At 33.0% G+C, this 24,489-nt stretch overlaps 4 protein-coding genes across 6 annotated transcripts; 1 reads left to right on the top strand and 3 right to left on the bottom strand.

Moving 5' to 3' along the window:
- Positions 1–31: 31 nt before the first annotated feature.
- LOC123013023 (angio-associated migratory cell protein) lies at positions 32–1,466 on the bottom strand. The gene is made up of 2 exons (XM_044411312.1): positions 1,351–1,466; positions 32–1,232 (listed from the first exon to the last, which is right to left on the bottom strand). The coding sequence occupies exon 2, from the start codon at positions 1,218–1,220 to the stop codon at positions 87–89; it is 1,134 nt and encodes a 377-aa protein (XP_044267247.1). The 5' UTR covers positions 1,221–1,232; positions 1,351–1,466; the 3' UTR covers positions 32–86.
- Positions 1,467–1,834: 368 nt separating this feature from the next.
- On the top strand, positions 1,835–12,643 carry LOC123013807 (death-inducer obliterator 1). 3 transcript variants are annotated; one of them, XM_044412594.1, is made up of 15 exons: positions 1,835–2,285; positions 4,392–4,532; positions 4,578–4,685; positions 4,737–5,977; positions 8,198–8,331; positions 8,384–8,636; positions 8,691–8,903; positions 8,958–10,362; positions 10,411–10,539; positions 10,594–10,737; positions 10,788–11,096; positions 11,146–11,364; positions 11,415–11,567; positions 11,619–11,863; positions 11,915–12,643. In XM_044412594.1, exons 2-15 carry the CDS (start codon positions 4,418–4,420, stop codon positions 12,269–12,271), a joined length of 5,025 nt encoding a protein of 1,674 aa, XP_044268529.1. In that variant the 5' UTR covers positions 1,835–2,285; positions 4,392–4,417; the 3' UTR covers positions 12,272–12,643. The 3 variants fall into 3 exon arrangements, with proteins under 3 accessions (XP_044268529.1, XP_044268530.1, XP_044268528.1); XM_044412595.1 differs by having other exon boundaries at positions 4,578–4,691; positions 4,746–5,977; XM_044412593.1 differs by having other exon boundaries at positions 4,578–4,691.
- Positions 12,644–12,735: 92 nt separating this feature from the next.
- On the bottom strand, positions 12,736–14,828 carry LOC123013810 (dnaJ homolog subfamily B member 13-like). Its single transcript, XM_044412597.1, has 4 exons — positions 13,899–14,828; positions 13,625–13,846; positions 13,083–13,577; positions 12,736–13,031 (listed from the first exon to the last, which is right to left on the bottom strand). Exons 1-4 carry the CDS (start codon positions 13,964–13,966, stop codon positions 12,776–12,778), a joined length of 1,041 nt encoding a protein of 346 aa, XP_044268532.1. The 5' UTR covers positions 13,967–14,828; the 3' UTR covers positions 12,736–12,775.
- An 85-nt stretch (positions 14,829–14,913) lies between these two features.
- LOC123013809 (voltage-gated potassium channel subunit beta-2) lies at positions 14,914–22,504 on the bottom strand. Its single transcript, XM_044412596.1, has 8 exons — positions 22,179–22,504; positions 19,532–19,884; positions 19,383–19,479; positions 19,208–19,335; positions 18,939–19,151; positions 18,536–18,888; positions 18,353–18,483; positions 14,914–18,305 (listed from the first exon to the last, which is right to left on the bottom strand). Exons 1-7 carry the CDS (start codon positions 22,265–22,267, stop codon positions 18,382–18,384), a joined length of 1,335 nt encoding a protein of 444 aa, XP_044268531.1. The 5' UTR covers positions 22,268–22,504; the 3' UTR covers positions 14,914–18,305; positions 18,353–18,381.
- Positions 22,505–24,489: the final 1,985 nt, after the last annotated feature.

Raw genomic sequence — 24,489 nt, 5'->3', positions numbered from 1 at the left:
TGAGGTGGGGACATTTTTTAGGTAGAACTACTTTAACAGTTATAAAATTTATTGATTTATACATATAAAACAGGTGGTAAAAGTGGTCATTCAGATTTATTAACTATTTTATTGATGATAAAAATCTTTGCAGTTTTATCATCAGAAGTAGTTAAAACCGAGTCGCCATCATTGGCCAAACACAAACTTAAAACGTTAGCTTTATGCCCTTTTAAAGTGTGAAGGTGGCTACCAGTCCTAACATCACATAAATAAACTGGTCCCCCAGTCGATCCTATGAAGACGGTCCCATTCAACCCCAATTTCAATACTGTTATACCACTATCAAGCCTCGCTTGATGCCTTATCACTTGCTTAGCTACATCCCAAACACAAATTTGGCCACCTAAGGACCCAGTGATTAGAAGATTAAGCTCACTGTTAAATATATGAGCCTCAATATCCGTTTCACCCTCAACCAGCAAAGCACCAAGTGATTTACCATTAGAAATGTTGATTAAATTCGAACTAGGCGCCACTGAACATAAAGTTCCATTTGAATCAATTTCAATTGAGGTCACATTAGCTTTTGATTGATCTGATACTTGCCATTTCCCCGAGGCGGTTTTGATGTCCCATAATTTAACCAAACCATCGGCATAACCAGCGAGTATTTGTTTGCCATCTGGTAATAATTTGCCGCACGTGCATGATGAGCCATGAGACGTTAACACGTGACAATTCCCTTGAGGGATTTGCCAAACATAAATCTCTCCAGATTGTGTTCCTGCGATCAAGACATTCGCAAACGTGTGCCACGTTAACCATTCCAAATCATCGCTCTCGTAACACCATACTAATTTGTTATCATTAGTGTTCCAGACTTGTATCATACCGGACATGTCTCCAGTCGCTAATAGTTTGTTATCATGATTAAAACAAACTGCAATTACTGAGTCTTTATGGCCCGTACACGTCAATTTAACATCCCCGGTTTCAGTAGACCAGACATACGCAATGTCGTCTTCGCCCCCTGTCACTGCAAGTTGATTATCTTTACTCAAGTCGCCGCAAAACACAGACTGTGAATGTTTAGTAAATGTAATTTTTGAGAAATCTTCATCATCAGGTTCCGGTTCTTCATCAAACATGTCTTCATCTATCACTTCCTCTGTAAATTCATCGTCCTCGTCCAAATATATTACCTCCACATCTTCCGGAATATTCCCGTCTTCCTCCATTGTCGATTTTACCTTAAAGCAAAAATATTATAATTTATAATTACATTAAAAYTGATTGTGGTTAGTTTTAAATGTATATGCACGAAAAATAAACTACTTTAGTAAAATTATTACCCAAAAATATGTATACCTTGCTAATTGTGTTCACTTTAATCTTAATCAGTATTTAATTATTTCCAGAAACACTCGATTTTGAGGTTAGAATAACAGAAACCATGAGGAAACCACATGCATGTGACATCTGACAGCCAATGTAGCCAACATTGTTTTTTCCAATTTCAAAAGTTAAAATCGACAAAATAATAATGACAACAAAAGCAGACAACTCGTTTTACCGTTTTTTGAAAAAGGATATCAATATTTTTGTAAATTCTTTGTAACAAACTAGTCAGGTTCATTTTTTGTCAAATCTCGGGGTAGTGTGGAGGATCTTTCTGAAAAAACGAAATCTTCCTTTTACCCAAAAGATGTATTTTCTAATTTATTTAATAACTGATTATTTAAACTTACTATTTTTTTACTTTAAGTAAACTTTAGTTTTCAAGTTAACCTGTTCCGAGGTTTTAAGTTTGGCGCCAAATGTTGATTGGATGGATAAATGCGAACAGTGCCGCCGCCTAGAGTGTCGTTTGCATCATGTTGCGTTCTTCTTCCACTCTTGTTTGTTCCATAAAATGGCGGTACTGAGCGAGTTGTGTTATTTATAGCGATTTATCGTCTCATATTTGAGTTTTTGCTATATGTGAGCAACATAAATTACGATTATGTACTAGCTATTTTATATATATTGTATAAATGAAGAGTCCGGAGGCCTGTTAGAGGCTATTTCAGCATCTACAAACAAAATATTACAGTGAGTTCAGTGCCCTGTGCAAGAAACACTAATGTTTGGATAAGAAAATTAAGCCGTTTGCGTGAGATTTGGACCAAGTGTTTTTAATGTAATCATGTGTGTTATTCTCATCTCACGAACATCCAGAGGAAAGTGAATTAAGACACTTATTTCGATAATAAAAAGGTGTTGAAGCCTTAGAAAACTGCTAGTGTGACATCAAGATTCAAAAGGTAACCTCAAAGAACGTGCTACGGCGATAATAATAAATTGTTGGTGTACAGTTATATGTACAAATGTGCATAAGATTTTGGGTTTTCACTACAAACATAAATTGCTCCACATCTGACACGTTTTTCGGCATTCTTTTGACTACAATTTTGGAGTGGTTATTTGGAAGGAGACGTTTTGCTTACTTCGTAAATAATGATAAAAATAAAATATTTGTATTTGTAGAAGGTTAAAATATAAAATTTACATCGTTTGGTTCATTTTAATAAAAAATTTGCAATAAAACCAGTTTATAATCCAATGAATGACAGTTTTTTTCTTTATGAAAATAATGTTTGTTTTTGTGATCTTAATAGGTATACAGAAAATGTCAAACTCACTCATCCTTAATCTTGACGCGGTAACAATTTTTCGGTTTTACGAATATTGCTATTTTGCATTATGTAATTTGTTGACACTAATGAAGTAATGACAAATGCCGACACTTCCGCCAAACTGATGATAATAGACCCATTTAGTCTAAAAAAACTTCAAAATTGAAGCTGACATTGGAAGAAAAACTCTCTTTCGATTCTGTGACGGTTTTTCGCTAATGGGAAATAGTTCTCTAATGTGGAAATAGTCAAAATCAAACCATTAATCAACTGACAAATTTGACATTACCAATTGTCATTTTTGACATTGTTCATGACATTTGTTAACAATTAACACAATCACTTAAAGATTGTGATTGAAAAATTTTCAAATCATGACAGTCCCACCAAATTTGAAGTAGTCAAATAGGAATAATACACTTGAGTGCAAAAAAAAACGCAAATTGATTTTTTTATAATGTAATTTGGCCTGTTTATAAATGCCAGTTTTTTGACGTTGTCTTTGTCACAATTCACAATTTCATAATTGTCAACCATCTTCCAAACTTCTATCAAGTTTTTCCATGTTTTTCCATTTCGTTTTTAACACTGACTATCACACTGTACTAGCAAGACCACCAAATACGACATTTCTTTTGATAGTTTTCTAACCTTTTTGGGAACCTTTTTCACACTATGTAAATCTCTGAAAAATTTGACAATTTTGGTTTTGACAATTTCCGTTTTTTTTTTCACTTAAGTGTACATCGTTATTAGTGATTACTGGCTTTTTGATAAATATAGTACATATTTTTTTAAGAAAAACTTGCTTTGTTTTGATGATGTTATAATTTTGTGGTATTAAAATCCTATCAAGTAGTCTCGCTACTAGTTGAGGCGTATGTCGCATGGCACTCCGTATGTTAATTAGATGTCAAACAATTATTTTATAAAAATTAAAATACTGATCTAAGCAAGTTGAATTCTTCTATGAAACCTTTCAAATGATTTTTAAATTAGATGTTTTTGGTGTTTACCTATTGGAATCGTATACCACGGTTTCATGTAATAGATAATTTACTACAAAAATCATTTTGACATTTCACAGTTGTCATTTTCTACGCACGCTTGATAGAAGGACTCTTTAATCGCATTGTACAGTTGAAGACAAAATACTTTGGTCGTCAATTAAATTGTAAAGCATGCTTTAGGACTGTTAACCATATTTGCAGCTACTGTCAATCATAGTTGACATGTTGTATGTACATATTTTTGATAGGTAAGTATAATAGCTGTCATTAATTTGAAATTGTCATTTATTTTAAGCTTGAATTACATTAAAGTGTCAGAAAAGTGACGACCAAAGTATTTTGTCTCCAACTGTACTTATAATTTCCTCTGATGTCTAAAATTGAAAATCTTGAAAAAATCAAATAAATTAAACTTTTATTCACTTTAACTCCTTAAAAAAACTACTTAATAAAAATCTGTCAAGCTTTAGTGTTCTTCTTAATATTCGAAATAATAATGGTATTAATAAAAGTAAAAGATGCCAACAAGTGAAAAATTTGAATTGTTCTCTGTTGGTTTTTGATGTTGTCTTATTCATTAAAGTGAAATCAACATTGGAGAATTAATATAAAAAATGATCTCTAGGTTATGTATTGCTATTATTGTTAAGTTTTTAAAGAGTAATAATAGTAACATGTTATTGATGTCTAATAGACAAAAAAATAAATGTTTCATTCTTTTCAGGGTTACATTCGTTATTGTTGATCACAATGTCAAACAGCGTCGTTAAGGTAACAGATTCAACAGAGGATGACAATTTACTTCTTCTTATTGGTGAAGATGGAACTGTCACACCCAGTAAGGACGTTGTGAAAGCTTACTTAAGTGAGTATTATTAAATTGTGAAGTTATGATTTTAACGTTTTTTAGCTGGCAAATCGGGCGCAACAAACCTCCAAGTAATGCATATTAATAAATCAGATAATGAAGGCATTGAAGTTGCGGTGGATGACATGTTGTATTTACCGGACGCTGAATGTAATGGTAATATTTATAAGACGATGATGATTAATCACGTAGTAAATTTAGACTTTCCAGATAATAAAGAGACTGTTTATGACGACATTGCGTACAATTTGTATAACATAAAACTTGATCATGATTATACACCGCATTGTGGATATTCTGAGGATGATGAACTGGCACGAACTCTTAGTATATTGGATGGGGACGAAGACAATGATTCTCCTTCTGCTACTAAATCATTGGAAAGTCGTTCTCTCAGAAGTAACGCGCATGAAACTGGTCAGTCTCTTCAAAGTCCTAAATCAAAAACAAAGCTAACAACGCCACAATTAAAAACAGTCCCCAAAGATCAAGTAAAAAAGATTAAAACAAGGACGAAGAGTGAAACATCGATCAAAGATGAAGAAAGTCTTGCAGACAAAGACGGTGATAACAGTGGTCAAAAAATCGTAAAAAAACTCGTGAAACTAGAACATAAAAGCAAGGACAATATTGTCAAGACTATAAAAATAATAAAACCCATAGAACCCGAATCACCAAAAACTGAAAAGCCACAAGTAATTGATCCGAAATCAGCTGAGAAGAAACAGTTAAAGAAAGATCGAAAAGTGGTAAAGCCTGTCCCAGACGATTTCGCTCTATTTTCTACACCTGACATTATAAGAAGAGTTGGAGGAAAGGAATCGGCAACTGGAAATTGCCCAATATCACCCGAATCAAATAGTCCGGATCAAAGTAAACCGGCAAAAATTGAGATTCGATCGAAATCAGTCTCAGAATCGGCTCAAGTTTCAGCAAAACAAAATAGGTTGAGTCTGGACGGGAAAGTAGTCGATAAAACTCCCACCAAAGTAGAAATGAATAAGGACAAAAAATCGATTAGTGATAGTAAAGTAAAGAGAGGCATTTTTGATAATACAAAAAGTGTCACAGAATTGGAACCAAAAATATGTGAAAGTAGTACAAACATGGAATCTGCCATCTCCGATAACGTGGAACCATTGATTGTCAACAATGAAGATAAGTCTTTTCCATCTTTACCTCTCGAAGCTCAAGATTTGGGTGGAAGTGAAAATAACATGGCTTTGGATGGAAATGGACTTGATCTTGACCCAAGCTTGTTGGAAAATATCAATAATGACTTAATATCTGAAGATATTTTATACCAAGTTGCGCAGTCATTAGTGTCAAACACAGAGTTACAGAATGCAATAGATAAGAGTTTGAATGAAGAAAATTTGGGTCTCGACTCTACCGTTCAAGTGGTGCAACAAGACAACGTAGTTCATAATCAAACAGAACAGGTGAAAATTGTTTCTTTTTTTATATATTTTTATGGTAAGCTAGTGTATTTTCAAAGAACAATTAAACTTGTTGTACAAATTTATTTCCATTTATTTGCTGCGGGATTCAAGGTTTAACCCTCAACTGCTTTGTGTTTATCCAAAAAGCGCATTTTTTACTTTTGACTAATCTTGTTGAAAAATTAAATCTTAAACAAAAATGGAAACAAATATTTAAAAACGTAAAGTATTAAAACCCTGTTAGATTTATTATCAAATACTGAAATTAAAATACCAAGAAACAGAGTTTCTTTTCTGAGGATCATTGTGCGACTGATGTCGATGTATTTTAATGTATTTTCTTTTCCAGAACACCAACCAAAAATGACATGTTGCAAACATTACATTACAAGGATTTGGTGCATTAATAAATGATTGAAAAGAAAGATTTTTTTTTAATAATAAAGGAAATATTTAGTATAATTGAAAAATTGATTTTATTTAATTGGAAATAAACAGAGTGCATTACAGATAATGATATAGTGTTTTCTTTTCAAAAAAATTGCTTTAGGATTATTAAAAATACCTACTAAAGCGATTATTACTCGTACAGAAGAATCAATTAGACTCAGATGTCCATGTTTCGGGACACTTTGTATATCTATTCGTAAATTAAATTATCGTGCAGTGAGGAGTTAAAATTAACAAAATATGTAGAACAAGCATTGATTTTTAAATATAGTCGACATGATGTGATGATTAATAAAAAATGCAATTTTAGTTTATAATGTCAAAAATATCCAGAATTTCTCATACTTATGAAAAAATAGACATTAATAATTTTCCGTTTAAAACTCGAATACTATTACTTGAATGTCATTTGCAAGAATGTTTCATATTTAAAAAGAAAAAGTTCACGCACCCAAAAGTCCAAGATGTAAGTGTGTACAAATTAAATCCTTAACTAAATACTTGAATTTTGTTTTTTTTTTAATTATCAATACATATTTTTCAATTTCATGTCTTCATGAAGACAATGTGGGAAGAATTGTATTTAACCACACATTTAAAAATTTTTTGAGGGGCATTATGCTTGACAATAAATTTTACTTTTAGTGGATGTTGTTAAGCCATTTTTGTTCTATTGTTATTTCATGTAATCAATGCTAATAAGAATAAAATGATAGTGATCTTTCTTTTACACACATTTTCACCATTTGTTCTTGAATTTATTTAGTTTTCGTACACAATAAATTTAAAGACTAGTTTTTTGATTTTAGTCGCAATCTTTCTAAATTCAATGAGGTTTCTAAACAAGAAAACGTTATAGTTGTTAAGAAGTTGTTTAGCGTTTGTAAAAATCTGAAATATTTTGTACTACGTACTGAGGAGGATGTAATAAACTTCTGATTAATAATTAATGTAATAGATATATCAACTACTTGTATTTTATAGAAAGCTGTATTTTCTAAGTAGGTCAATTTATTTGGAAATAAATGACTTATCTTGTCAGTGTTGCTTTTTCACAATTTTTGTGAGAAGGTTAATAGAAGATTACGTAGCTGTTCTGGTAATTGAAGTTTTTCTGGACGAGTAAGCAAATACAAGGACAAGTCGTTAGTTCAGTCTAGCAAAATATCACTGGAACGTGGTGCATACACAATTTTTCATGTTACCGTAAATTCAACAGTTTGTTAAAAAAAATCCTGTGGATTAGTCTGGTAAAAAAGTACTTTCCGGCCGCAAAATCATTTTAGTAATTTTACTACAGAATAATAATAATAATAAGAGATGGGGGCATGAGAGCAAACAAATAATTCAAAAACAAAAGTGACATTTTTTTAATGACTGACATTATTAAACAAATTGTAAAGCGGAAGACAAAATGCTACATTTTTTTTTCAAATGAGAATTTTAATGTAAAAGGAATTCTGTGAAAGATTCCGCTGATCTATTTTTATCTATTTTTTAAACATTACATAGCAACATTGTTTATTTTGTAGTTTTCATTGTTATTAAAAAACGTCAAGAATAGACATTTCTTTAAACGGTAATAAAGGAATTTATATTATTGTCTTGAAGATATGAAAACCGGATTTCTAGTTCTGTTACAACATGAAGTCTTTTTTGTCTGCAGTTTGTAATGTAAAAATAAAAATAATGTGTACTCTTTTTAAACGGACTTTTTTTTCAATTTTTACTCAAACTTAAAATTATCGGTAAATTATTGTTTCCTCGTAGGTAACGTCTACTGTGCCACAAAAAGGGACCCAAATCGTTCGACCTGACGGTAGGATAGTTGTGATACCCCCAATAGAACGCCCCACAACCAGAAGTCGAAATAAGAAGAAAGATGCTGAAAAACCAACCACAAAGTGCGTAGAAAATGATAATAGATAACAATAAACACTGCATAATTTTTTATAGATTCGTTCACAAACCCTTGGATGAAGAACACGTCTCAGGCAATGAACTCGATAGTTCTGATGAGGAGGAAGAAGAATCAGAAGATGATCCGAACAAACTTTGGTGTATCTGTAATCAACCTCACAATAACAGATTCATGATTTGTTGCGATACGTGTGAAGAATGGTATCATGGAAAATGCGTGAACATTACGAAAGCGATGGGTCAGCAAATGGAGGCGGAAGGAAGAGAATGGATTTGTTTATTTTGTAAGGTATGGACTAAAAATTCTAAAAAAAAAACAGAAATGTACTATTTATTTTTTTAGGATCCTCTTCTGAAACGACCACAAGCCGCAGCGAGAAGAATAAGAAAGGCTTCACGGAATTCTAGGCAGTCTACTGACAGTGCTGGTAGTACGAAAGTACCAGAAACAAGACCGAGTTCGGTGCCCTGTGTTGTTTGTCAAAAACCTTCGCGAACAAATTCGATTTTTTGTAGTGAAACCTGTATTTTGGCTCATGCACAAGGCGTTGAACGCGTAAGTCACAGAAACCCAATAGGATGACAATTTGAAATCAAAAAATTATTTCAGGTGGTGGTTTTCGAGAGATCAACAGGAAACATGCTGACGGGAAATAAAGCCCCAAGTGCTGCCAATCTTGAGCAATGGCTCAAAGAACATCCAGGTTACGAAGTTGTACGTTCGGCTGGCAAGATAGTAACCACTAAGCAAACACAAAAAAGCCCACAATCGAAACTGAAAATTCTGAAAGATTCCGAAACACCTTCGATGCACTTTCAGAACAGAATTAAAACTTTGAACAAAAATGTACYGAAAAGTCCACAAGTCGTTAAAGTTGGGGCGAAGGAGGGGAATACAACAGGACTGAAGGTCCTCAATCGACAAATTTCGACTTCTCAATTAAGGGAAAAGGTCAGTAATTCACTAGCCAAAGAGACAACTTCGTCACCGACCAAATTTAAAATCGTTTCAACTTCGGCCAAATCCGGTAATTCTCCAGTAAGTAGGGACAAACCCACGACACCTAAAGTGCAAAAAGTGCGAAGTACTGAACACACGTCGAAAACACCGCAAGTCAAACAGGAGAATATCAGAGATAATGTCAAAAAGACAGTTTACGAACAGTTGACCAACAGATTAAAAATGGTGGATGATTTGAAGTTGTCGGAAGAAGAATTGAAGAATATATCTTCCGAAATTGAATCTCAATTGTATAAATGTTTCGGCGATACGGGGCAAAAATACAGAAACAAATATAGAAGTTTAATATTCAATATCAAAGATATCAAGAATCAAACTTTGTGGAGGAGAATTTGCGAAAAATCCATTAATCCGTACCAACTGGTAAGGTTATCGCCTGACGATCTAGCTAGCCAGGAATTGGCCCTTTGGAGGGAACAAGAAGCTAAACATCAGTTAGACATGATCAAAAAATCCGAGCTCGAGTTATTACAGTGTAACAGACAATATGTGTTAAAAACACACAAAGGTGAACAAATTTTAGAAGATAATCGTCCAACGGACCATATCGACAACACAGAGGTTATAACAAGTCTGACMGATAATGCGACGGGAGAGAAAACAGATCGTAAAGGAGACAGTTCAAGAGAAGACAGAAAAAGCTCCAAACACAGCCATAGAGATAAGGAAAGGAGATCCACGAAAGAAAAAACCGAAAAAAGTCACCGCGGTCATAGATCATCGAGTAGAGATCACGATCGTAGTCGGAAACGATCGCGAAGTAGGGATAGGAGTTCAAAACACGTTGAAAAAAGGAGGTCTAGAAGCAGAGACCGACACAGGAGATCGTCACATAAAAGTTCCAGACATAAAAAAGACTCACACAGAGGGTCTTCAACCGAAAAACTCGATAAAAAATCGAAGGAAATCTTAGAACAACTAGTTGATAATAAAATAGTACCTCCGCTGGAAGACAGGTTGTGGAAACATGTGCCACAAGAGGATGTTTTACCAAGTAAGATTTTTCGATTTGTTGCTTTTTGTACTTTATTTGGGTTTGCAGCGTCGATTGCTGAAAGTGACAGCGACCACGAGCCGACGTCCACTGTCACTATTCCGACTCCACCACGAAATAATAATGATTCAGATGAATTTGCGGCTGGCCACGGTTTATCGGAAAATAAAAATAATRGTGCGTATGCAGGTTATACGTATGTTTTGTTATATATTTTAATTTTTTTTCCAGATAAATATCCTGTGAAGGAACAGACTGAGGTAGACCATACGATGTCACCACCAGTAAGTAAGCCAAAAATGGAGGAGATTTGGAGAGGCACAATCAATATGGTAGATGTGGCTCAAATATCGATCACAGCTCACGAGGTGTCAGGTAATATTGACCACTTCCATAATTTTTCTTTTATTTACTTTTGTTTGTAGGCGACTGTAGTGGCTTGGCAACTGAACTGCCTGCAAATTTAGACATTGTGGGTAGAATTTCCCCTGACACAGTTTGGGATTACATAGGAAAAATGAAATGTTCCAATAGTAAAATCATATCAGTGGTGCGATTAAACGCCATCAATGTGGAAGAAAAAATGCCGTATTTGGCTCTCTACAGTTACTTATCGAGCAGGAATAGACTCGGTGTTGTAAAAAGTGTGAATAAAGCCGTGAAAGATTTCTATATTTTACCTTTAGCCTCACAGAAACCTATTCCACAGGCGTTATTACCTCTCAACGGTCCAGGTAGTGTAAATTATTGCCTTATACACATTTTTTCTAATGCTTGTTGTAGGTTTCGAAGAGGCACGGCCTGCTTTGCTTTTGGGAATTCTCGTTCGAGATAAGAGGAAAAGACCTTACGTCGATAGTGTAYCAACGGTTGCTCCTAGTGTTAAAAAAACGAAAACAGAATTGGTACAAATGCCTTCTAGGTCATATACTCCGCCACCAGTGAAGGAATCCAGGCTTAAATTACCACTTCCGCCGTCAATTGCCGCGGATCAAGACGGAGGTAGATAATCACTTTTGGTTTTCTTGCATTATTATTTTTTTATATTGTAGACGAACCATACAGTCCTGAGGACTCGGACCCCGACAGCATTATTCCTTCAACCACTAGAAGTGTTTCCAACAACTCAAATATCTTTCTAGATGCTGATGCCGCAACAACACAAGCGTTTCAACCCTTCGTTAACAAATTTGAAGAGATACCAGGTTTGTATTRTATCAAAAACATTTTCCAGGATTTGTGTTTGTTTGTCATAGGCTTAGATAACGCCACATTGCCGTCAAGTACGCAAGAAATCCAACGCCAAATGGAGAAACTAAATAAAGAAATCGAAATGCAAAAGTCGGAAATAAATAGTATATCGCAAAATATCGCGACTGCATCAAACGAAATTGGAACTTCTGCTCTCGCAAATATAGCCTTACCGAGTAATTTGCAGCAAATTTTAGACAGCATTAAAACCATCGGTTCGACTTCGTCTTTGGAATCATTGGAAACGAAGGTATGTTGAATGTAATCGGTGTGAAAATTATTTATTTTTGATGTTTGGTAGCCCCAAGCTTCTAGTGCACTGCAAGAAAATTCCGACTTTACGATTCCTTTAATGTTGCCCACGACGTTTTCCCGACATTCTGCTAGTTCAAGCTCCGAGAGTTTTTCAGAAAATACTATTCCTTTGAATTTGCCAAGTAAGAAGAAAATTTCAAGTGAGGTGGAGAAAACAAGTGTTTTGAGTTCTCTCTCCGAAGAAGATTTAATTAGAAAAGCTGAAGAGATGCTTGAAGATTCGGAAACAACTAAAACAGATAGCAAGCTATTAAATCCACCGAGTGTTACAAGTTCATCACAAATACTGCCCAAGGTTGAGTTGAAGCAACCACCAATACCTGGACTAGATGAAGATGTTTAATTTTCCATAGCTTATTATAGTAGAATATGATACGTGCATGTTTTGGTTATTTCTGAATGGTTTTCAGATGTGTTTTTGCTAATATTTTTATATGCATATAGGACTTTATTTGATTAAAATTGTTGAAACTTGTATGTATAGACTTTAGTTGAAAACTATAGATTTTGATTTACTTACACATTTTGAATCAATTTTTTATATCTTGTGTATATAACTTTTTTGTTTCTATGAGACATGTATACTAGGAAAATACTACAGATAAGTTTAAGCGATGATTCCATGTATATTTTACAACCTATGTTAAATCCTGTATAGTTACTTTTATTTAGAAAACTCCAAAATAAACTGTTCGTTTTCAGTTTTCTCTTGAAACCTGTCTAATTTTTTATGATTTGTGGTTGTCAAAGTTGTTTTTTTCTTTAAGTATTTGGGTCGATTCAAACAAAATAAGATTGGTTGAACACCTTTATTTATTAAAATTTCAAATTAAAATTACATAATGTTTTAATATGGCGGTAATTGTTCGTTGAGATCAACGCGAAGAATTTTATCAGCTAAAACCAATTTATTAACCGTTTCGTATTGATCAACGCCGCCACCAATTTTCGCCAACTGAAATCCTTTTCGTAACAGATGTTTACACGCTTTTGGTAAATATTTAGGAAACGCAATGTTAAACCGTATTATCAAGTTTCCACGCTTAGGATAATCGTCAACAATCGGCATTCCTTCGTTCTCAACGATTTTTTCGTATCCAGGACTGAAAAACAAGACTGAAAACTTACAAGAAATACTAAAATGATTAACTAACAAAATCACGTCTGTTATTGGTACTCGTATAGTCCGATGGTCGATTGTGTTAACAGTCACAGTTGTCCCCATTAGCGCTTCTTCGAGTGTCACACTGCATGTCATTGTAAGATTATCTTCCTCTCTTTTGAACAGGTCATGGGGTCTTTCTTGAACCATAAAAATAACATCTGCTGGAATATGATTGGAATTCTGATCTCCTTCCTCGGGAAAAACCAATTCCGTCCCAGGTCGAATCCCCGGTTTTATGGGTATGGTAAGGATTTTTTCCTTAACTTTGGTTTTTGTCTTTTCGTCGTTGATATAAACCAAGCGATGGATTTTCATTTTTTTTATACCCCCGAAGAAGATTTCGTGTAAAGTCAAATGTAAGGGATGAGTTATCGGTGGTTGTTTTTCGCAGAAGATTTTTCCATGTTTAGTCATGCACTCGTAAGACGGGTTTCGTAAATAATCGAGTAAGTTGGCGTAGGGAGAAGTAGTACCGAAAAACTCTCTAAAACAATCGCTTAAAAATTGTGCTTCAAAAGAACAAGTCGTTACTTATAAGTGCGCATCGGGTCTCCGTGATAGCGATAAGGTTCTATGAAATTGTCAGGTCCGGGAACTCCCCGTTTTAAACCCTCTTCGCCATACTGGTCGAAAACTGATCTTCGAAGCGGGTCGCTTAAAACATCGTAAGCTTCGCAAATAAGGCTGAACACTTGTTGGGCATTTTCGCATTGGAGTTTTTCAGGATTGAACTCAAGAGCTAAATCTCTAAACCTGCAGGTTTAACAGTTTTAATATTGCACAAAAACTCACTGGAGTTTTGTACGCCTTTTTTATATCKAGGTTCGTACTACTTCTCGGTATTTGGAGCACTCCGTAAAAATCTATTCCCATTTTTGTTTTGCTCAAATAGCCGTTCAGAGAGAATTGTGTTCTTTGACAGCGATTTTGCCAGAAATTTTGTCGCTGAGACAACTGACTAGATGATCATTTTGCAATTAAATTGGCATCACGAAACAGAAATTTTTTTCAGAAGTTAAAAATGTAAATTTACGACAAAAATTGAATGATTCTAAAAAACATTCTCGACTGTTTGCTTGTCTAGTACTCTGGGGGGTCTGTTTTTTGTGAGATAATTCTGTAATCGTTGAAGAATGAAATCGGTGTTAACGTGACAAGGATTCCAACCAATGGTGAATTATGTATTCTAATATCCACAGTCTTTCAAGAGCTTAATGTAATTGTGGATTTAGTGTTGTCTCGACTTTCGCATCGGGTGCACAACTTTCTAATTTATTATCAATGACGAGCGCGATGGTCGTCCTAGCTATCACGTGTATATTTTGTGGAATAACTCACACAAGGCCAGTAAAAGGTAATCAAAATAATTACAGTTTAAAATGTTATCGCTTGAATTCTTCTTTTCTAGAATTACATTCGAATTATTTAAAGCAAGCAAGTGCTCCTTCGATTAGCTATAAGTATGTACTTAAACCTATTCTTCCACAGCAGGAAAGTTGGTGGAAACGGGGAACACATCATCATATACACAGTGACGACACGGGATATAAAATAATTAATCCATAGTGTTGTTTTCGGTGCATTGAACGCTGCTGAAAGATTTTGCACAAGGTCATGTTTCCACGAATGCAAAAAAAACGCCTGTGCTATGTTATTATTTATTAAATAATATAAATTTTACTCAGTATTTTTCACTTGAAACTCTAATAAGCCATCAGTATACCAACAGGTGCACCATTATTCATTTAGTAGGTAAATTGTTTATATATTTTTTCATTTACCGGGGATGTAATAAGGTTTCTCCGCCAAGAAAAAACAGATTTACTTAAGTAATAATATTTTTTAAGAAAAAACAAGCTTATAGTTGCACAGACGAACGAGTTTTTTAGTATCTCGAAGTAAATTGAAAAACGTAGTTTATTTGAGCCGGTATCAGACATTTCCAAACATAACAATTACATTACAATAGGTAATAACTCACTTTTCACTACTGTAATATCAGATATATTTGTGTTTTTTTTAATAATTTATATTTGTAAAATTTATCTCCAAAAAATGCAATTAGTTATGCTGTGACATGTGATGGAAATGCCTAATTAGCCTAGATTTATTTACACAACAATTAGGCCTTATTACATGCCTATTAACTAAATTCAATCTGGTAATTACAAGGTTATTCTATTAATGTTACCAGATCAAATTTCTTTTTTTATCACAATAATGGGACTTTCAAAAATCGGTGAATATTTATGCACAGGGTTATTACAAAAAATAAATTCAATCGTGTTTAGTGCTCAATACACCTGCATTGTTGGAAAAATTTTAATTGAACTTGAGGATTTTTGAAAATCTCTTTTTGGTTTTAAACAATGCGAAATCATTACTCCCTATAAAACAGTAAAAATCACAAACCTAATTGTCTCGTATTTGTTTATAAATACTCGTAGCGAGTTAGTATCGATAAAATTTATTCCTACTGATTAAATCTTTAGTATAAATTCAACAATAGAGTTTTTAGTCTCTATAAATAAACATTATAAATAGACAAACAGTAACAGATTCGTGAGCATTTATTATTACATAACCGCAAGATGTCTATATGTAATGTAATAAGAAAACAGTTTCCATTAAATGCAATGTAAAGCTTGTGTTTATGTTTAAAAATGTGTTTTTATACGATAGCTCTCTACTGCCAATAAATATCCATTTTGCATCTAGTGAAATGCCGTCGTCTAAAAACGCTCGTCATGAAATGACTACTTTACATATCCACGACGATACATTGCTTTTGAAGAAATATTGCTAAGGTGTAGAATAGACGTATTTTTATAAGAACGTTTAGTTGTGCATTAAAAAAGATTTCGATACACAATTTTAATGTCTGAACTCTGGAGTAAAAATATATCTACAATAAGAAAAAAGGTGTGGTCAAATACCGAATCATTTCGTTGCTTTATTTCGCAAAATACATAGAGAATGACTTTTTGGATGGGTGAGTTTTGTTAAATAAATGAAGCAAAAGTGGACGCTTTGTCCTCGATATGTATGTGGTTTCAAAAATTTCTATAAACCAATGCAAAGAGTTCACTGTTGTTTTACTCCTAAGCGCATTCCTTTCAAAATATTTCAAAACCACYGTCTTTGATAAATAATAAAATGACAATAAAAAAGGACGATATATTGCACATAACATGTTTAAACAAAATTCGAAGCGGCAGTGAAACCAATTTGAATGACTGATGGAAGACTTACAACTGGTACAATTTTGTAAATTCGAAAGCCACTCAGTTAATTTTTTAATAAATGTTTAGATTAACATGCGATTAAATATACTACCATCCATTCACTGTCTTTTAAAATAATGTACTTATTATTAGATTGGTTTATAATAAAGTACATCCTGCTCACGTACAAGGTTCCCTTTTCTTAAAAACCACCTATATTAATTATTGTTATAAGTAACTTAAAAATTATGGTATATTTCATTAAATTATGATTACAGTGTAACAAGACGCAATTATGGTGAAAATTTTTTCAGTTTTAACTGTTTATTTTATTATTAAATCATTTAAGTCGTTTACAAGTTTTTTTTAATTTAATAGAATTACCACTCAAGTTAAAATAGAACTCACCATTAGTGACAAGATATTAATTAATTTTTTATCTTAATCTATAACATGATATATTATACACAATGTACAGATGAAATGATTATTTCTAAAACAGAATATAGTCTTGTTTCATATTTTTATACAGTTTGCTTTTCATAATTATCAGACAAAAAAATCGGACAAACCAGTGTTTGCCAGACTTTTTTAGAAATATGAAATTATTTAAAAACTAGAAATTGTAAAAGTTTTCTGCCTTTAATTTGAGGCTGAAAAATTACCTTTCTTATGCGCTCTGAAAGGCACAGTAATAAGCAAAAACTTTTTCTAGTTGCAATTGTTGCAAAAATTATATCAGCATACGATTGAAAAATTATATTTACTTCCTATATTTACATGGTTCATCAAGAATCAAAGAACAAAATAATAGTCTTTTAAGAAAAAACTGCATACACGTTTCTTGTTAACTCTAAGTTTATAATTATTTATATATTTGTTTTGTTTATTTACTGCATAATACTTTTAAACAAAAAAATAATTTTTTCTGCTTTTATGAACTATTAAGAATTGCAATAAAACCTATTTAGTAGAAAGATATAAAAAGTAGTTATCTCAGTGTTATCATCACGTTAAAACATTCCATTATTACTATCAAGAATCAGCTCAAAAGAATGTGTCTTGCCAGCATTGTTATGCACATTGTTGTACTATTGCGTAGAAATATTAAACTCAACTTTAAAGTTTTTTGAATTCCTAGTTTGCACACATTCTATTATGTATGAAACGAGCTGCTCCAGGTTTGACTAAAAAATCAATATTTTCAGGGTTAATTCAGTTTTTTAAATTTATTTAATCAAATTCAAATACTAGTTTGTTAATATTGCTTGTTAAAATAGGTTTGAGTGGAGTGTGCAAAAAAAATCTGTATTTATTGGAAAAGGCACAAGAAGTTAATTACAATTAATTTTGCGAATAGAAAGCTAAAATGTTTGCCATTTAGTTCACTGTTTGTTTTTATTTTTATTGTAGTGGCCCAAAAACTGAATAATCTAGAATCTACTAGATTTCCTGATTCTGAATAACATGTAATTGTAAACCAGACAATATTTATTCTTCCATCTGAACCCTGAAACTGAAATGTCATCGATGAAAGAGCTCGTTTCAAAAATGTCGTATAAAAATCGCAAACCGATCTTTAGTTCCAATAAATATAGTAGTGTAAAGTCCATTTGCGTCGAATTAGAAACTGCGAACAAACCTAAATGGACTCGATTTTCATGCATCACAAACTTCAGATAAGAATTTCACAAACATTTTTCTGTTTATTTCATACTTGCACGGGACTTGCTGTCTTTTTATCTTTTTTCTTCGTAGAAAAAGTCTCAGTGGTGCACTTGGGACCTTCATCAGGACTGTAACTCCATCTTACCTTCTCTTTAAACGGCTTTTCTTCCGGCGTTTTAATTTTACGAGTTTTTACAAACTCGGTAACTTTTTGTCACTGAATCTCGCAAAATGGAAGCTTTTGACTGTCTTTTGTGTCTGTATCTGCATTGCTCAGGTCATCCTCCTTTGGACTGTCTGTATTACTCGTGCCTCCCTGACTGTAAGAAAAATTAATTATTTGCACTTGTGCTTATCGAATTTATACCCAATAGAACCAGGGGGGCACATTGATTGTCATCTAAGCGCCAGAGTGGACACCATTGGAGGTCTAGATGGTTTATTTTCTAGGATACGCTCTATTTCTGCTATCATATTGGTGTTCAGTTTAGGGACCAACTGCAAGAAAACAGTCTCAGTAAAAATTATCATTGAATTAATTTATACAAACTTGAAGAGATTGTATACTATCATAAAGTTGTACAACGGTACTCGCTCCTAATAGTAGACATTGCACCGACTCGTTTTTCAAACACCACGCTATAGCTAATTGGGATAAGGTACATCCTAGTTTTTCTGCAACCGAATTCAACTCGCGGATTCGCTCGGATTGTCTTCGTGTTTCCTCAGGTTGGATTCTTTCCTTCATCCAGTTATAACCGTCTTTATTCGTAGTGGTTTCATCCTCAGTCCACGAAAATGAACTGTACTTATTCCTGAAGCTCGCTCGGGAGAATAATTGCACACTTGCGTCTTCTTTACCTTGCGTTAATCCCATTGAAATTGGCGACCAAGCCATTAAACCTATTTGAAAATGTCATAAAGTAGACCAATAAATTTACAACATAACTCACCAACTCCAATCTTGTTATACAGTTCCGGCATATACAATTCTGTTTTTTCTCTACAAAACATGTGATACTCGGTTTGTTCCACAATGGGAGTAACACAATTAAACTGTCGACAGTTTGTGTAAGCTTCCATTACTTCAACGGGTGACCATCGCGCTGTTCCCCAATACATAACCCAACCTTGCGAAATGACATAATGCATCGCCCTTACTACTTCTACAAGAAACTAATTATTATTGTTAAGTCTGTTTTTAACTACCACTCTTTTGTACCTTCCATCGGACACATTGGGTCTGCTTTGTGGACTATGACGACATCGATGTAGGAAAGTTGCAGTCGTACAAGACTAGCTTTTACACTTTCTATTATGTGCTTTCGAGATAAACCCCGTTCTTCTGACCTGAGAAAAAGATTCAAATTTCACATTAAGAAAACTTGATGGAATACCTCGTGCTCCAGTATATTTTCGTAGTGACAATGTAACAAGTTCGCTTCCATCCTCGACGGGACAGGATTCTGCCTAGTTCTACTTCGGCTCTAGTTCCTAAAATTAAGAAAAATCATTTATTTACTTACCATAGTTGTCGAAAAAATACCTGAGTGAGCTTCTGACAAGTCAAACACGTTTATTCCGCTTTCTACAGCTAGAACAATAATCTGTTCGGCTTGTTCTTCGGTAACGTTTGGTCCGAATGTTGGCCAAGTACCTAACCCAATGTTAGACACTCGTAAGCCGCTTTTTCCCAAATTGCGATATCTCAAACCGGGAGCCGTCGACGTCTGTTTGGCAAGCTGTAAAGCTGCGTTTGGTGCTGATTGAGTCAAACCGCTCAGTAAAAGTTGCTCCTTTGTGATGCCTCCCTCACCTGAGCGATCGGTGAGTGCACTGAGTGCGCTTCCAGCGCTAAATTCTTCCATACAGTCTAAACTTGCTATTGGTGCCCTACACCTAAAACCAAAATTGTTTCGGAAAACTGTAGATTTAAATTTGTTTTTATTTGTACAAGAAAAGAGAAACTTGAGTCACATTGATTTCACTCTTAAGCGTTTTTGATAATTTTAAATAATTTGGCAAATCGAAAATATAGGGCGGTAGAAAAAAGTGGAGCTAGTTTTTCCTATTTATATACGTAGTTTTTTTACGATAGACCAAAGCTTTATCTCACATGGAAGTGTAAACCTGTAAAATATGGTGGAGGCGCCGGGCCCTACACGAATATTATTACTGAAAGTTCAAATGTTTTAAATTTACATATTATGTAAAATAAAATAAACGCTAAATATCAATTTATTATTATTAAACATTGTATAAAATTTTAAGTAATTTGACTTTCTAACTTTTATAAACTCCAAATTACGCCAATTATTAATATTATTATTATTATACAGGTGCTCCGTTTTTATTGTTACAAATTTAAACAGGTGATAGAATGTTTAATGGAGTTTTCACACTATTTCAGCATAGATCAAATTACAAAAGTTGATACAGCTGATAAGCTTTAAACACCTGAACGAATTCAAATATCAGTTGTCGAAATTTTGAATCACGGGCGTCTTAAACGGTAAAACAAATTTAATTTTTAATTTTTATCCTCTTTATGGTCTGTAACAAATATTGTAAACTGATTTTACTCAAAAACGGCAAGTTGTATCGAAAAAATCCAAGAGACCTCTTTTTTTGAAAAACTAGGAAAGTTTGGGTGTATAAAGGTTATCAGTTGTACGGAATTTTGTAATTTTATCTACAATGGTTTCTGAAATATTGCAAAAAAATCCATTTATACACTCTTTTCAGGGGATGTAGCTCCCTTATACAGGGTGATTCATTTCAGCTCCGGTCTTCTGTAGCTCATTTATTATTTAAGTGAGAATTTTGATATTTTGTAAACTTTATTTATATTCTAGAGCGGAATTCAGGAAAATATTTTTGATTATAAAAAATAAGTTACATTACAAACTTATGTTTTTTAAATGAAACACCATATGTTTCTTGGCATTTTTGAATGTAGCTTCTATTAGTCGATTTTGCTTAGTTTTTGAATTAAGCTGTTTTTTTTTTTTGGCGAAAACACACACAAGCAAGTTAAGACATATGAAAAAAAAATTTACTGCCGTAAAGAGGAAAGTACGAACTTTAAGACTATAACATTTTTTAATGTACCTATTGCAGTCGAAAAGTTAAAAAAAAATAAGTTTTTTAAAAGTTAAATAAATAACTTAAAAAATTGCAGAAAAAGAATTCAGAGCTAGTCAAAATTTTTCCAAAAATGCAAAAGTTGGTTTTTCTTAAAATATGTATTTCTAAAACATAAATTTCAAATTCCTGAAATGAATGAGTGTGATAATGCGTGCGAATGATTTTTTTGGAAACCGTAGGTTGAAAATAAAACTCAATCGAACACGCCATAAGACACGAATTCCGTGACGAGAACAAACATTTTTTCTATAGGCGTCACGAAGAAGAGACTAGATAAAATAATCTTCTAATATACCAAGGGCCAGTTTCATAATTGAATTAACAGGAGAATTAAATTAAATGTTGTTTAGAATGTGCTAATTATTACGGACTACTTCACAAAAATTTCATTTTCTAAACAAACATTAACTTAAAAGTCCCTTTAATTCGATTATGAAACTGGCCTTAAGTTGCCTAATTTAGAGCGATTTAGCAAGTGGTTATGACAGAAAATAATTTGAATATGTTTGTTTGAATAATTTCAAGATTTTTTGTAAAGCAATTTTGGTCTTTATTTGTCATAAATTCTAGCAGTGACAATTTAAAAATAAACAAGAAACAAGCTGAGTAGTTTTTAGTTTATATTGAGATGTGTTGATTTAATTATGTTTGTATTTTTTTAACCACATCATTCACGTTGTCAAGTAAAAAAATCGATTTTTCACACGGATATCAGTGCAAAAGTTATGATTTTTTTAACAACTGTTGATAAAAGGGTTTTCACCATCACTTTGTTGAAAAAACTAAACATTTTAGAAGAGGGTTGAGATAAAGTGCTTTTAGGTATAGCATGCAGAAACGTGTTTACAAGATTTCTTACCATTTGTTTTTCAAATATAAATATTAATCTTGAAAACACCTACTCGATTAATGTATATTCAATTCCGGTTTCAGAAAATTTTCTAAAAATATGACTGTATTTGTAATTTTTTCTTAGTTTATTTTTGAATATGAATTAATTCAGTTTCATAATAATAATAGTCATAAATGTGGTTATAAATATTTACCTATATATAGTTGGTGGTTGACCAGAATCCTCACTAGTGTTGTCATTATTATTGTTGTTAGTATAATTACATAAAGCCAATTGAGACATTTTTGTAAAAGAAATTGCACTACAGTTTAATTATTATTGTAGATTTATCACTCGTACTTATTTTTGCATCATTTTTACGTTAATTTTGTAAAACTTTTAACAAATAATAGGCACTACAAGGTTTTCACCTTAAGGCAAGCACTTAGAAAATAGTTTTTCTTAATCTAAAAAGATCAAATATCGTTACCTATTGAATAAATAAGTGACTAGCATAAATAGCTAAGAATTTGCCATTTGGCACAACATCACTCTGATAAAAATAAAAACTAACCTCATGAGGAAATTCTAGCTACTTCTATAGAAACATTCATTCTTTTTTACGCTATAACGTGTTTTTAAGTTAAGACAAACGGAAAATGAGCTCCGAACTATCTATCAAAGATATTTATCACACTATAATTTACGTTTACGGAAGATACGGTTTCGTTCTAATAAATCGATAATCTAAAAATTGATATTGCTCGTTTGAAAGCTCCGTTTCTAAGCCTTTTACACTACTAATTCACTAYCAACGATCTCTTTCAACTATTAACGATTATTTTAAAATAAACCTTTAGTTGTTTCCAAAATATTTTGATTACTCGCGATTTATTTCATTTGTGTCACAACCATCTTTATAAATAAGAAACAACTAATTCGATGGAATCACAACATGTTTAGTTAACAAAATTAACCGTTCGAAGAACGAGACGATTGTTAATATTATGGGCAGTTGAGTTTTCGTCATTGCAGGTTAAGCGGAAATTGTCGACTTGCAACGAAAGCTCTCGAAAGCTTTTAAGTTCTCATCCTACCGCCAAACCGTTATCCTGACGTCAAGGATCGCAACTCACAGCAGGAAATAAATCGGACACATGCTCTGCATCCTCTCGCTTCCATTTAGCTATTTTTATGAATTCGTATAAAAATAGAACAACAGAAATATTAATTAAAATAATCTCGTCGCAAAAAGACTTGGGATTTATTTATTCAAATTAACTCAATTTTGTAAAAATAAGGGTCTGCAGTGACACAGCGCATTGCTACAACAGAACGGTAAACTGCTTTTGGGTATGCAGAATGTGGGTTACAAAAACTAAATTTCACATACTAGCCCCACAAACCCAAAAAGTACCGAAATTAAATGCTAAACATGCAAAAATTATATTTGCTTATTTGTCACACCCTTACGATTGCATTTCATCAAATTTTAATGATAATTTTAGATTTTTTCTTTAGAATTTTTTTAAATGGGTAAATTTGGACCCTTTAAAAAATAATTACACTTTTCTAAATAAATAATTAATAATGACATACTAATAATAATAGACAATAATTTAAAATCAGTCTCTTTACTAAGTATAGTATTAAATAAACAATTGATTTTACATAATTAAAAAAGAAGCCGAAACAAATTGTTTGTTGATTTGATTGTTTGAAGAACAGAATATAAATATTATGAAGACTTGGATTAACATAAACTTTTTAATTGATATTTGCAGAAATTAAAAACGTTACTTACGAATGTGAAGTGAAATCATGTTTATCATCCACAAGTAGAAATTGTTGTAACTGCTGCTGCTGCTGTTGTTGTTGATGTTGTTGTTGTTGTTGTTGTTGTTGTTGTTGTTGTCCGGCTAACTCCTTTTCTTCTCGTTCACGTTCCCTTTCTGAGTGTCGTTGCTGCAGCAAGTCGTTATCTAATTGTCTTATCTCCCACTGTTCTCTTTGAGAACGGTGATGTTCCTGTCAAAAAATTTCTTCTCAGAATTTTCATTCGAACACCTGTTACTCTGTCTGATACACTATTTAAAACTTTTCCAATAAGTGTTATCGAAGCAAATAAGATTCACTAACTTTAATTGCAGCGTCGTATTCCAATTGTCGCTGTTCTCTTGTTGCAGGACGTTTGTCTTCTTCACTTTGTTGTTGTTTCTCTTTATCTTTAGAACTGGAGGAGCTGCCCGCCCCCGGCGGCGGGTATGATATCCAAAACTGATGGGCCAGTTTGTTTTACTCCGAAAGAGACACCACCAAGATGTTTTACTGAAAAAAAGATAAATTTTGATGATTTAATTCGTTCTTCATTCGTTGAATATATCTGTTAGTCGGAGATTTATCGTCTAGCTTCACTTTTATCACGACAAAAATCAAACTATTTACTTTTTTCACAATCTTCCTCTGTTAGATTAAGGCCGGTTTCTGGAAACGTATTTAACAGGGAGATAAATTTAAACCTCGGT

This window comes from Tribolium madens, unplaced genomic scaffold, assembly GCF_015345945.1.
Source record: "Tribolium madens isolate multiple individuals breed KSU strain unplaced genomic scaffold, Tmad_KSU_1.1 Scaffold_96;HRSCAF=242;Tcas5.2_LG5, whole genome shotgun sequence".
Lineage (NCBI taxonomy): Eukaryota > Metazoa > Arthropoda > Insecta > Coleoptera > Tenebrionidae > Tribolium > Tribolium madens.
This window is presented reverse-complemented; position numbering and strand designations above follow the sequence as displayed.

What these genes read in the sequence shown, in the direction of transcription:
- LOC123013023 (XM_044411312.1), bottom strand. Translation starts at nt 1,220, where the DNA reads ATGGAGGAAGACGGGAATATTCCGGAAGATGTGGAGGTAATATATTTG.
- LOC123013809 (XM_044412596.1), bottom strand. Translation starts at nt 22,267, where the DNA reads ATGTCTCAATTGGCTTTATGTAATTATACTAACAACAATAATAATGAC. An exon ending in CTTGTCAGAAGCTCACTCAG is followed by an intron (nt 19,480 to 19,531) that starts GTATTTTTTCGA and finishes TCTTAATTTTAG; the next exon opens with GAACTAGAGCCGAAGTAGAA. An exon ending in AAAATATACTGGAGCACGAG is followed by an intron (nt 19,336 to 19,382) that starts GTATTCCATCAA and finishes TCTTTTTCTCAG; the next exon opens with GTCAGAAGAACGGGGTTTAT.